The 14,511-nt window shown below is 44.1% G+C and overlaps 1 protein-coding gene across 3 annotated transcripts in view; it reads left to right on the forward strand.

Annotated features, from left to right (window-relative positions):
• The window catches only part of STAT6 (signal transducer and activator of transcription 6), a 79,909-nt gene that overhangs the window by 56,078 nt on the left and 9,320 nt on the right, over window positions 1-14,511 (forward strand). For all 3 annotated transcript variants that reach the window (XM_063293941.1, XM_063293943.1, XM_063293942.1), the window contains exons 12-15: window positions 556-648; window positions 1,470-1,676; window positions 1,774-1,868; window positions 3,934-4,070. In XM_063293941.1, the coding sequence (XP_063150011.1) occupies window positions 556-648; window positions 1,470-1,676; window positions 1,774-1,868; window positions 3,934-4,070 (532 nt within the window). The remainder of the gene's footprint in view (window positions 1-555; window positions 649-1,469; window positions 1,677-1,773; window positions 1,869-3,933; window positions 4,071-14,511) is intronic.

Below are 14,511 nucleotides of genomic sequence, written 5' to 3' on the forward strand. Positions count from 1 at the left end.
AAAATCAAATTCCATAGCAGAATTAGAGAGACTGGAGTAAGGATCTGAGGGCTTTAAAAAAAAAATGTGGGCTTCACAGGATCTACTATGGTATGCCTCTGTATTACACCACCTTTCCCATCTTGTAGTGAATTGAGCTTCACTATCCTTAGGTCTGATTTGAATACTTGCTTTTCTGAGAGGGTCAAGAGCTTATGGAAACTGAGATGAGTAGAGAAAGTTGGGAAAAATTGACAATTGGGCAGATCCTATCCTAAATCCTTTTGTTCAATATAGTACAGTAGGGGAAGGCTTCAGGTAGCTGACTTTCTCTTTCATGCAGTCATTTCTTGCCCTGCAGTGTGCCCTAAAACTAGTTTAGGCTGGCTTGAGTCCTGCACAGAAATGTTCCTGCTGGGACCTAAGGATAGATCTTGTTGCATAGATCCACTATGGGGTTCTAAGATGATCAGTCGGAGAGAGATGTGAAGACAGCAGGCCCAGCTGTAAAGAAAATCATCAGCCATTAACTACAACTCTTTTTCACTCCTTCTGTTTTTACTCCTTCTGTTCTAGGCTCTATCACTGCCCGTTGTGGTGATTGTCCATGGAAATCAGGACAACAATGCCAAAGCTACCATCTTATGGGACAATGCTTTTGCTGCTACTGTAAGTGACAGATGCAGGCTGAATTGCAAAGCTCTGCTAATTATTAGAGGCAGAATTAAATGCAGACATTTAGTCCTCAAAAGTGTGGATTTTTTCACTTTCCTTACAGAAGGGTTTGGAAACCTCCAGAAACCCAAGCCAGCTCATAAAAAGGATGCTAGGAGCTGTTCAGCAACCTCTATCTGGCCAGAGGTTCCCCATCTCCAGCCTAGAGCCTCTCCATTCATAATGCCAATAAGATAGGATCTGGTGGGGCAGTGGGATTTAGAGCCCATGATCAGGATTCAGGAGATTCAGGGTTAAATTCTTAGCCATGAAAATCAGTGGAAGCGTTTAAGCCAATTGTGTCTTAGCCTGGCCAACATCTCAGGGTGTATTTGAGAGTAAAAGGATAGCAGAGATTGGGGGAAATCGTGGACACTGCCAAAAATTCTCAAAGGAAAGTGGGATATAAACTAAAATTAATTCCTGCCATTTGCAAAATGTGAGAAACCTGGGACCATGTTCGGTGGCTTCTCACTCCACCATTATTCCCATTTCTGGAAAGGAAACTCTTGACATAGACTTTCTCCATATGGCCCAATGGCTTTTCATATTTCAGGCTGAACTGTAACATGGAAACCTAATCATAGCTCCATTGGTATAAATCAGCTAACACATATTGGTAAGGCAGTGAGAAACCATGGTAAGATTTAGAGTTTCTGTTCTTAGTGAGGGTTATTTTTCAGTACCAGAATAGTTTTGGGGGAAGATATTGGGGTTCTGTTGCCTGCTACAGTTTATAGCTGGAGTGTGATGTTCTTTTCTTACTCTAATTCCAGGATCGCATTCCTTTTGTGGTGGCTGAGCGTGTTAGCTGGAAGGCAATGTGTGAGACTCTCAACCAGAAGTTCCTTGCTGAGGTGCAGACCATGAAAGGTCTACTCAAGGAGCATTATTTCTTCTTGGCCCAGAAGATCTTTGGTGACAACATCACCAGTCTAGAAGAACTCCAGAGATGTCAAGTGTCTTGGTCCCAGTTCAATAAGGTCACTCAGTGGGTTTTGTTAGAAGGGTGATATGATAGCCTGCTGGGCTTATCTGGTCACTGTCATCGGCTTCTCATGCTCACTTTGCAACTTACAGGAGATGCTTCCTGGTAGAGGATTCACATTTTGGCAGTGGTTTGAAGGCATTCTTGACCTCACCAAGAAATACCTGAAGAACTACTGGTCTGACAGGTAAGAAAATAAATGGATAAAACCAGGATGGATTAGATAATATAGTGGTTAAGGTGCCAGCCTAGAAACCAGGAGACTGAGTTCTAGTCAGACCCTGGGCATGGAAATCAGCTGGGAGACTTCAGGACAGTCACTATCTCTCAGCCTAACCTTTCATAGGGTTGTTGTTTTAGGGGAAATAGGAGGAGGGAGAGCCAGACTCCTGAAGAGTGAGGTTGAATGGGCCTTAAGAAGCATTGCTAATAACAAGGCAGCAGGAGACGACGGCATCCCAGCTGAACTGTTCAAAATCTTGCAAGATGATGCTGTCAAGGTAATGCATGCTATATGCCAGCAAATTTGGAAAACACAAGAATGGCCATCAGATTGGAAAAAATCAACTTATATCCCCATACCAAAAAAGGGAAACACTAAAGAATGTTCAAACTATCGAACAGTGGCACTCATTTCACATGCCAGTAAGGTAATGCTCAAGATCCTGCAAGGTAGACTTCAGCAACTCATGGAGTGAGAATTGCCAGATGTACAAGCTGGGTTTAGAAAAGGCAGAGGAACTAGGGGCCAAATTGCCAATATCCGCTGGATAATGGAAAAAGCCAGGGAGTTTCAGAAAAACATCTATTTCGGTTTTATTGACTATTCTAAAGCCTTTGACTGTGTGGACCATAACAAATTGTGGCAAGTTCTTAGTGGTATGGGGATACCAAGTCCTCTTGTCTGCCTCCTGAAGAATCTGTATAACGACCAAGTAGCAACAGTAAGAACAGACCACGGAACAACAGACTGGTTTAAGATTGGGAAAGGAGTACGGCAGGGCTGTATACTCTCACCCTACCCATTCAACTTGTACGCAGAACACATCATGCGACATGCTGGGCTTGAGGAATCCAAGGCTGGAGTTAAAATCGTTGGAAGAAACATTAACAATCTCAGATATGCAGATGATACCACTTTGATGGCTGAAAGCGAAGAGGAACTGAGGAGCCTTATGATGAAGGTGAAAGAAGAAAGTGCAAAAGCTGGCTTGCAGCTAAACCTCAAAAAAACCAAGATTATGGCAACCAGCTTGATTGATAACTGGCAAATAGAGGGAGAAAACGTAGAGGCAGTGTCAGACTTTGTATTTCTAGGTGCGAAGATTACTGCAGATGCTGACTGCAGTCAGGAAATCAGAAGATGTTTAATCCTTGGGAAAAGAGCAATGACAAATCTCGATAAAATAGTTAAGAGCAGAGACATCACACTGACAACAAAGGTTCGCATAGTTAAAGCAATGGTATTCCCAGTAGTAACATATGGCTGCGAGAGCTGGACCATAAGGAAGGCTGAGAGAAGGAAGATCGATGCTTTGGAACTGTGGTGTTGGAGGAAAATTCTGAGAGTGCCTTGGACTGCAAGAAGATCGAGCCAGTTCATACTCCAGGAAATAAAGCCAGACTGCTCACTTGAGAGAATGATATTAAAGGCAAAACTGAAATACTTTGGCCACATAATGAGAAGACAGGACACCCTGGAGAAGATGCTGATGCTAGGGAAAGTGGAAGGCAAAAGGAAGAGGGGCCAACCAAGGGCAAGGTGGATGGAGGATATTCTAGAAGTGACAGACTCGTCCCTGGGGGAGCTGGGGGTGTTGACGACTGACAGGAAGCTCTGGTGTGGGCTGGTCCATGAAGTCACGAAGAGTTGGAAGCAACTGAATGAACAACAACAACAACAAACGAGGAGGGAGCATTATGTACACGGCCTTGAGTTGTAAAAGATAAAGGTGGGATATAAATAAAATAGTGACTAGAAAACTGGATCAAGAGTGAAGGTCTGAAAACAGCTTGTTTTCCTCTGATTTTTTTTTTCAGTATAAGAAAGCATATTTATTTACCATGTTATTTGAGTCCTAATACTGGCCCACACTGATAATCACAGAATAAGAAAGTTCAGCTATTTTTTTCCAGTTTCACAATCATGGCAGTGCACTTTTTCCTTTGAATCATTACTACAATTCTGTAAGCCCTGCAGTGTAGATGACTGATTTTCTCCTGTTTGTCTCTCTGTTCCTTTTTTCATGCAGACTGATCATGGGCTTTGTCAGCAAGCAATACGTTTTCAATTACCTGAGCAATGCACCAGCTGGGACTTTCCTGCTACGTTTCAGTGACTCTGAAATTGGGGGCATCAGCATAGCTTATGTCACCTCCCTCCAAGATGGTATGCATTTGCATAGGAAAGCTCCATATTCACAGAGCTTAAAGTGGTGGAAATAGATTCTTCTGTCTCCATTAGATGGGTGATCAGTATCTTCATCACTCTGATGAAATCCTATTAACTTTACTTGGAAGTAAGCCTTGTTGAAGATGAAGATGATGATAATATATTAAATTTATATGCTGCCGTGATTTACAGTTGTTAAAACATTTAAAAAATAGAGAACAATACAAAAACACAAAAAAGCACAAGACAAATGAACAACGATGGCCAGAGGGGAACAGAAGGGAAGAAAGGGGCATCAGTTGTCCTCTCCAAAGACCTGGGTGAAGAGCCAGGTCTTTAAGGCCCTTCAAAACACCAGGAGAGTGGGAGCTGTTCAAATTTTGGGGGGAACCTCATTCCAGTGCGCAGGTGCCGCTGAAAGAAGGCACGCTTCCAGGGTCCCGATAGGTGGCATTGTTTTTTCATAATAATTTTTACTGAAGTTTAAAAATCAAAGATAAAAAACTAATACAAACTAAGAAAAATATAAAAAATAAAAATAAAAAGTGCAGAGAGACAAAAAAGGAGGGGGGAAGGAAAAAAGATACATACTGTATAGAACTGACTTCCCCCTTCATCAAGATAAGTGCAAACAATTGGAGTAACTGATCACCTTCTCTAACATTTCAACCAAAAATCTCTTCATCCCATATCTATTACCAAATAATAAAGCCTCATCATTCAGTCTTAATCGGCCAAAGCCCATTAAGAGTTACCAGAATTAACAATATGTATATTTAACCTTAAACAAGTAAATCAGTTTCGGAGTCCTCTCCTTTACTTGACACAGTGACTTATTTTCTCAGGAAATACAAAAAAAAAAAAATCTCTTCTTCCCATATCTTATTTCATATCTATGAACAAATCTTTAAAGCCTCATCATTCAAACTTAATCAAGAAAAATTCCATTAAGAGCTACCAGAAACAATAACATATTGAACATCTTGATCTTTAATCCCTTCAAATAATGTCCCACAAATTAATTTCTTACCATTTTTTCTTCATCTCCTCTCAGAAACTCCTTTGCAAGTTTAATATTTTCCTTCAATTTTAACACCATAGCTTATAATTTTCTCTAAAAATGTAACAAAAACCCTCTTCTTCCCATAGTAAAGGTAAAGGTTTCCCTTGACATTAAGTCCAGTCGTGTCCGACTCTAGGGGGCGGTGCTCATCTCTGTTTCAAAGCCGAAGAGCCGGCGTTTGTCCATAGACACTTCCATGGTCATGCGGCCGGCATGACTAAGCGGAACGCTGCTACCTGCCCGCCGAAGCGGTACCTATTAATCTACTCACATTGGCATGCTTTCAAACTGCTAGGTTGGCAGGAGCTGGGACTAGCAACGGGAGCTCACCCCGTCACGCGGATTCAAACCGCCGACCTTCCGATCGGCAAGCTCAGCAGCTCAGCGGTTTAACCCACAGCACCACCGCATCAATAAACAAATCTTTAAAGCCTTGTCATTCAGTCCTGGTCAAGAAAAACCCATTAAAAGCTACTAGAAAAAGACATCATATATATTTTAACCTTGATCGAATAAGCCAACTTTATAATCTTTTTTTTTTTTTGCTTTTGAAAGTCTTAATGTTTATTCCTTTTAAGTAGTGTCCCAAAAGCTGATTTCTTTTCATTCTCTCTCTATCTTTTCTCAGGAACTCCTTCATAACACATCTCTTTTGTAAATCCAGAATAAGAAAATTGTCCAAGTTGCTCTTCTAAGTTGAAATCTACACATCCAAGTTGCTCTTCTGATTTATTATTTGTTTGTCCCTTTTAGCTATTAAAACATCAGTCAGTTTCATTTGTAAGTCCTGTGTAACATGTTTGTCCATATCATTCTTGTAGCCTGTCATTTTTAAATCCATATCCAAAACAGCCTGATTCTCAGTTGTATCCCCTTCTATCACCTCTTTTAAACCCATTTTTATAGTAGCAGACAATCTTAAAAAGAAGTTCTGAGTACATTGTTGCCAAAGATCCTTGAATTCTTCCAGAGTTAAAATACTTTTCTCCATTCTGTATTATTGGGTCTTCTCCTTTAAATATAATCTTTAGTTCTTTCTGGTTGCCTATACTAACCAGCCTTCAAAGTCTCCTCTTATCATGTTTTTCTCTAATCCACAGCATTTCCCATGGAAAGATTTCTTACGCTTAGATTCAAAATCTTCATATATTTTTAATAGGATTTTAAAGAACCACAGAAAGGATCCTTATAATTAGCTTCAAAATCTTATTTCCAGTCAATCTGGCCCCTTAGTACATTTATTAACTTTCCAAAATCCACATTCTAATCATCCTTTTGCTGCTTATTTCTAAATTTAAAAAAATAATTTAAGTTCTTAAATTTACATGAAACTTCTTTCACTGAGGACTGAAGGAGAATTTCCCAGTGTAATGAAACGTGTCCCTCTGAAGGTTCTTAATGTTCAAAAAGCAATTTACAAGCCATCCAGAAGTGATTAGGAGAGGAAGTGGGTGAACCCAGTGTCCCTTTGAAGGTTCCGACCACGGCTTAGGCAAACCTGACTCTCCCGACTCCCAAAGCTCCAAATCCCACCGGAGACTGCTGTTTTTTGGTCTTGTCATGGGGAACATCTGTATGGAGCACGATGGGTGATCCCAGCTCCTCCCCTTTATCTGGGGAGGAATTTTGAGGTGTGAATCCATTCATCGACTCCTCGTTCTGCTGTGGTCATTGGCTCCACAAAAAGTGAAGCTGTCTTCAGTCCGCCATTGCTTCCCTGGTAGTCTGCCGATAGGTGGTGTTGTTTAACTTGATGAAACCCGGAGTGCGCCAACCTGTCAGATCGAACCAGTCAGGCAGATACTATGGGAGACAGGCAGTCCCTCAAGAAACCAGGCCCTATGCCTGTAGGTCTTTATAGGTAGCAACCAGCACCTTGAATCACATCCGGAAGCAAACTGGCAACCAGTGCAGCTCACAAAGCAAAGGTATTTATTATATACTGAGGCATGCCAATCACTGCCCGTGCTGCTGCATTCTGGACCAGCTGAAGCTTCTGGGTGGTCTTCCAGGGCAGTCCTATGTAGAGCGCATTACAGTAGTCAAGCAGTAAGGTGACCAAGGCATGAGTGACTGACTGAAGGGCCCTTCATCCTAGGAAAGAGTGCAACTGGTACAGTACATCAGATGAAGCTGGGCAAAAGCCTTCCTGGCCACAGCTGCTACCTGTTTATTGAATTATGACCAAGAACATGTAAGAGCCCACATTAGGGATTACATCATAGTTACAAAAGTGGCAAAATTTATTTTTCTGCTCTCATCATGTCTACAGAGAGCTGGCCTATAGTACTTTTTAAGACGACCCATTCCCTGCTGGGCAAGAAACGGCCACAGAAACATGTTCAGGACTGCTGTGAGGAATATTTTGGGCATCTAACAGATAAAGTCACTTGGATCCACTCAGAATTAGACTCCAGTTGGGCAAATCCAAGCTAATTGAATGAGAGATGGTCTTGTCCTGTTATCTGGAAAGTGTTTGCTGCTGTAACTCCTGAGGAAAACTACAGGGTCATTGGGACTGTTAACATGGTCACATGTCTTTAGATCCATGTTCTTCTTAGCTAGTTGTGAGGATCGTGGGTTTAGATACCTCAATATTAATAAGCTTCACCACAAGCCTCTTTGGATATAGGAAAGATATTTTATTGAGATATAGTCAATTCTCCTGCAAAGTCACAAGTGAGTCAGATTCCCCTGGCCTCTGCATTAAGTCCGTTGGGTTTTCCAGCCTCCCTTTGAAATTGAATGCTTGCAACATCTTTCAGTTTTACAGCTCCGTTCTGAGGCTTTGCTCTTCGAGATGGTGGCAACAAATCATTCTTTCCCATTCCCACATATACAACCCATGGCAGTGGAGATGTTCCAGAAGCTATTAACTATTGTTTCTGGGATGATCCTCTGACATATCACCCCCCTGAAAATAAACACTCCTCCTGAAAGAAAAAAGAAAATAGGTTAAAAGGTATACTATTCAATGTTCAGTACAAGTTTTAAGATATTACTTTGGTTTATCAGGGTAGGTATTATGGAAGTCTCTTGTCAATCTCTTCACTGTAACATCTTTACTGTCCACCCATTCAGTTTGTTGTGGGGGGGGATGTTTCCATCTAATTAGGTATTGTAACTGTCCTTTGTGGATCTGCAAATCCAAGATGGAGTTGACTTCAAAATGTTGTTCCCCTTCTATCATTATGGGGGGAGGTGGTTTTGTTTCAGGGTGCCAATGTTCAGATCCCTGAAATGGCTTTAGAAGACTACAATGGAAAACAAGGTGGATTTGTCTTAAGGTTTTTGGTAACTCCAGGTGTACCATGATGGGGTTTATCACCTGGGTGGTAGGGAATGGCCCTATATATTTAGGTCCTAGTTTCTTTGATGGTTGAGTTGATTTTAGATATTTTGTGGATAGATAGACTTTATCTCCCATGTTCAATTTGCACTCTGGGTCTCGTCTGCGATCAGCATATTTTTTGTAATCCTCCCTTGCATCTTGCAAGGCTTTTTGGATGGTACTCCAGCTGTCTGATAATTGCTTGATCCATTTCTCAGAGGAAAGTTCTGGAGGTGTTTCAGTTGGAAGTTCTGGAATGGCTACAAACTCCTGACCTGTGGCTACTCGGAACGGGGTAAATCCCGTGCTTTGATTTACGGCATTGTTATAAGTCACCTCTGCAAACAGTAGTAAGTCCACCCAATTATCCTGTTGGTAATTAACATAGTATCTCAGGTACTGTTCCAACACTTGGTTCCGTCGCTTCGTCCGTCTGCGAGTGGTGGACAGAGCTTAGAGCTTGCTCAGCCCCTATACATTTCAAAAATGCATGCCAAAATTTGGAGGTGAACTGGTTACCGCGGTTGGAAATGACCCTATCAGGAACTCTGTGTAAACGCTACACATGTTGCATGAATAGTTTGGCCAGCTGGCTTGCTGAGGGTAGCGTGGCACAGGCGACAAAATGTGTTAACTTAGAGAAGAGATCTGTGACCACTAAGATGACAGTCTTTTTCCTGCTTTCTGGAAGTTCCACTATAAAATCTATGGTTATTTGCTTCCATGGGCAACTAGGGGTGGCCACTTCTTGGTGTAATTCCTTGGGTTTTCCCCCTATGTATTTTGCTGAGGCACAGGTGGGGCAACTGCTCACATAGTTCTCTACGTCTTTGCGAATGGTTGGCCACCAAAATTGTCTGCAAATCAGATGTAGCATTTTCACAAAACCAAAGTGGCCTGCTGTCTTTGCATCATGGCACTGTTCTACTATTTTTTTCCATAGCACCTCAGCCACGTAGAGTCTCCCCCCTTCCACCACAGTCCTTGTCATCCAATGAGAAAAGTTTTGTTGTTGGTTAGCCAAATGTCTGTCCGTAAGTCTTCTCACAGTTCTTGTTGCAATTCCCCTTCTAGCCCTGACGGGTCATGAAGGTGGATTTTCTGGCTATGTGTCATCACTGCCATGCCAATTTGTGAGGAGGGAATGACTGAATCCACTATTTCCTCCCACTGACTGTTGTGTTGGGGTAAGCGGGACAGTGCATCAGCAAGAAAGTTCTTTCCCCCTGGCAGATATTTTAAAGTGAAATTGAACCTCCTAAAGAAATGTGCCCATCTGATCTGTTTGGGGTTCAGTTTGCATGGGGAGTTCAACACCACCAAGTTTTTGTGATCAGTCCAAACCTCAAAAGTATGAGGCGCTTCTTCTAATAGATGACGCCAGGTGGAGAGCGCCCATGTTACTGCAAATGCCTCTTTTTCCCAAACATGCCACCTCCTCTCAGTCTCTGAGAATTTGTGTGACAGGTATGCACATGGTTTTAACACTCCAGCACCATCTTTCTGCAGGAGGATGGCCCCAGTAGCTACGTCAGATGCGTCGGCTTGCACTGTAAATGGGTGTTGGGGATCTGGGTGCTTTAGCACTGGTTCAGAAGTGAAAAGTCCTTTTAAGTGTTTGAAGGCCTCTTGACACTTGGTAGTCCAGTTCAACCCCACCCCGGTCACTGCACAGCTTTGGGGTTCACTTTGCCTTTTGTTTTTAATAGATCAGTAAGTGGTAGGGCTACTTGCACAAAGTTGAGAATAAACCGGCGATATACGTTGGTGAACCCCAGAAAACTCTGTAGTTATCTTGTTTTAGGGGCTTCCCATCCCACTACATCTCTGACCTTGGCAGGGTCCAATTCAATCCCCTTACTTGATACTCTGTATCCCAGGTAGTCTAATTGTTCTTTATGGAATTCACATTTAGAGAGTTTAACGTATAATTGATTACTTAACAGTCTTTCAATACTTCTCGTACCAAAGCAACATGTTCAGCCATTGTTTCTGTGTAGATCAGAATATCATAAGAACTCATGGAGTACCTCATTGATCAAGTGCATAAATACTCCAGGACCCCCTGGAGGCCAAACAGCATTACCAGGTATTCAAAAGACCCCAATTGACAGTTAAAAGCAGTTTTCCATTCATCTCCTTCTTGAATTCAGACTCTGAAGTATGCCTCTGTCAGATCAAGTTTTGTAAACACCTTCCCTTTTAAGAGGTGAGTCAACATGTCTTTCATTAATGGCACCGGGTATTTGTTCGAGGTACACACTGCGTTTAACCTCCAGTAGTCAGTACACAGTCTCAGAGATCCATCTTTCTTATTCCTGAAAATTACCGGCGCTGCCATGGATGATGATGCAGGGCAGATGAAACCCCGAGCTAAGTTTTTGTCTTTAAATTCACATAAAGCCTCAATCTCAGTTTGGGTCATCAGATAAAGTCTAGTTTTCGGTAGTTTGGCCCCTGGGAGCAGTTCTATGGTGCAGTCGGAACTTCTGTGAGGGGGAAGTTGATTCAACTCTGGCTCGCTAAACACCGCCTTCAAGGTTCAGTACTGCAGTGGGATGCTGGGCTCTCCTTCTGTCGCCACTCAGCCCCACACCTCTGCTAAAGACCCCTCCAGTTCACTCTCAGTGCATGGTTCATTTGCTTTAGCCCTGGGTAGGTGCCATCTGCAAACACCATCTCACCCAATCTCCAGTCTACTTTCAGGTTGCGATCCCATAGCCAGGACAATCCTAAAATCACTGACTGGTTCACAATGGGGGCTACTATGAAGCACAGGGTCTCTTGATGTGAACCTGTTTGCATCCTCACAGGTTCAGTGTAGTACTCCACGGGGCCCCGTTGCATATCTGACCCATTAAGCTGGGTAAAAATGATGGGCTCCTTCAACCTCCCTACTTTAAATCTCAGTCCTATTACTATAATGGGGTGCATTAGGCTGCGCATGCACCCACAGTCCAGCATGCCTACTAAATCTGCACCCCCTTTTCCCTTCAGAGTCTGTATCTGTAGTCCCACCAATAAGGCAGGGCAAGTTCCACTTACCAGCGGATCTCACACCTATTGTTCCAAGCCTGGCCTTCGGTGCCACTTAGGACAGGCTCTCTTTGTTTTCTACCGGCTTGGGCCCCTCCTTGGCAGAATTGTTGGAGTCAGTAAACTGGCTCTCGAACCCAGTCTCGATGAGCAATGCTGCTGTCCCTCAACTTTTGCAGGTTGGTGGCTTCGAGGTGCTCTGGCCACTTTTTGGCTTGGTGGTTCCTGACATCTATGGGTACTCACCAATTCGGTGGCCCTCTTTGTTGCATTTGAAACACAGCACCTTTGCCTGCTGTTCCTTTTCCTCCTCCCAGGTCTTGCTGGGTTTCTTTGACAGAGCAGGGAGGCTGGTGGGTGCTACAGGATTTTTCCCCGAGGCTTGCACGCGTAGTTGTCACTTGACTTGGTATTGAGTGTCCTCTACTTCCCCCACCAAGCATATCCACTCCCTCAGTGTGCATGGGTCCCCCCAACCTAGAGACCACCACAGAATCTCAGGTTGTAGCCCTCCTTTGAAATAATCAACCTTAATAGTTTCTGGTCAGTCTGTTAGTCTCCCAGCCAGTGCTTTGAATTCCATGGCGTACTCCGACACCGACTTAGTTCCTTGTTTAAGGTTCTGCAAGCTTGTCTTGGCTCTGAGTTTCGCTAACGGATCCTCAAACCACTCCCTCAGTGCAAGCATGAAATCATCTAAATCGGAGCTTTCCAAACTTTCATGTTGGTGATACACACACTGCAGGTGCGGCCATGTCACCGGAAGTCATGCAGAATCAGCTGTTTCAACCTGATTATGCATACTGTGCATGCACGGTACCTGTATGATCCCTCGACTAACACACTGCAGTTGTGGCTGTGTCACCAGAAGTCACACAGAATCAGCTGTTTCAACCCAATTACACATACTGCGTATGTGCAGTACCTGTATGATCCCTTGACCATGCGACACACCTACACACTGCAGCTGACACACTAACATGTCACAACACACAGTTTGGAAATCTCTGATCTAAATGGTCTAATTCTGGAGCCTCTGTGTCATGTAGTTGCCGCACCTTTCAGTCTCGAACCCACGTACCATACCTTGGCTTGCTCTGTGGGGAATGTCTCCTCGAACTCTTCCATAAAAGCTTCCACATTGGTTAAGAAATAAGCCAGCTGTTGGGGCTCCCCATTGAACTTAACACATAGCTTGCGGCTGCCCCCTGGTTCCACATGGCTCCGAAATCACCCGCACCAACAGGACTGGAACTTCCAGGTATTGCCAGTGTGTTCCCCCAGGACACCGATGGCTTGCTGCTGCTTCTGCCCCCAGGGTAACTCCTCTCTGGGCCTCTCTTGGTTCTAGGGGACGCTCGTCTCAGCCCTGGTTGTGGGTTGGGTTGCTCTAGCAGCCGATCCATTGCTTTTGATATCTGTTGCAGCATAGCTCCCATGCTGGATATGCATTCATTTAGGGAGGCTATCTCCTGACTCATCTGCACCACTTGCTCTCTAGTGTGTGGTCACGCGCCCCTTGGCTGGATGTTCACCCATTGGCTGATGACTGGTTCAGCACCTTCTCCCATCCCTGCCAACCAGTAATGACTGCATCTGTTGGGAGCACTGGTAATGCCCACTCCAATCCAGAGATTTTGTCGGTGTGTGGTCTCCCAGGCTCATGGATCGGGCAAGTGCCACTACGATGGATGGGGCTCCTCCGATCGAAAACCCCATTGCTCCCCATACTCCTCCTCTAGGACACCTGCAATGTCTTCCCCAGCGTTCTCGTGGGGTCACTGGGTTGACCCCAGCCTTACTTCTCCATAGTCATCCGATGCATTGTCTGTATCCACCTCTGCTTCAAGTACCGTCACTTCAGTCTCCATGGGTTGGGCGAGTGCACCTTCCCGGAGGCTTGATGGATCCTCCGGAGCTGCCGGTGGCCCAGCACTGCTTCCCTCTTCAATCAGCAGATGGTTGGGTGAAGTTGCCATGGTTAACTTGTGACGTTCTGTGAGGATCGTAGGTTTGGATACCTCAATATTAATAAGCCTCTTGGGATATAGGAAAGATATTTTATTGAGATATAGTCCATTCTCCTGCAAGGTCACAAGTGAGTCAGATTCCCTTGCCCTCTGCATTAAGTCCATTGGGTTTTCCCACCTCCTTTTTGAAATTGAATGCTTGCAATGTCTTTCAGTTTTACAGCTCCGTTCCCAGGCTCTGTGTCCTAACAGCCAGGAACCACGCTGAGACGAGGAGTAAATCTCTAGTGTTTATTACTGCTACATAAGACAGAAAATCCTAACAAACTGAAGAAGCGTGGGGAAAACCCAGACAGATAAACCCCAAAAGTCAAGGCGGGTCTGATCTGTGTCTCTTTGAATGGCTGCTTAATTCCTCAGTACTACGCATGCGTTTTCCCCCCTGGATAGAGGCCCCCTCCTGCTCGCCATCAGTACTCATGACACTCTGCTCTTCAAGATGGTGTTACTTTAGATAAGCGGGTCAGCACAACAATTTCCTCTGTGCCTGATTGTGATCTCTCCGTTCCTAGGCAACAAATCATTCTTCCCCCCTCCCACATATACAACCCATGGCAGTGGAGATGTTCCAGAAGCTATTAACTATGGCTTCTGGGATGATCCTCTGACACTAGTGAGGGCCTCCCCCGGGGGTGATTTGTGGTTGGGAAGACGTGGTAAATGTATCCTTATGTGAGTGGATGGTTTCATCTGCCTTGAAGGACTTAGGTGAATCTCTTCCTCAATAAGTTGTAGCTGGACCTAACGATTCTGGGCAATTTTTGTCCAGTCTCCAATCTCCCCTTTTTAGAGATGGTTGCTGAGAAGGTGACCAGGTTACAGCTTGAGAGGGCCCTGGAGAAAATGAATCGCCTGGGTCCTTTTCAGTTGGGCTTCAGGCCAGGGCATAGTATGGAGACAGCAGTGATCATACTTGTTATGATCTGTGGCAAAGCCAGGATGGTGATATGACTGTCCTGGTTTTCCCTGATTTCCTTT

The sequence above is a fragment of the Candoia aspera genome, chromosome 2, assembly GCF_035149785.1.
Source record: "Candoia aspera isolate rCanAsp1 chromosome 2, rCanAsp1.hap2, whole genome shotgun sequence".
Lineage (NCBI taxonomy): Eukaryota > Metazoa > Chordata > Lepidosauria > Squamata > Boidae > Candoia > Candoia aspera.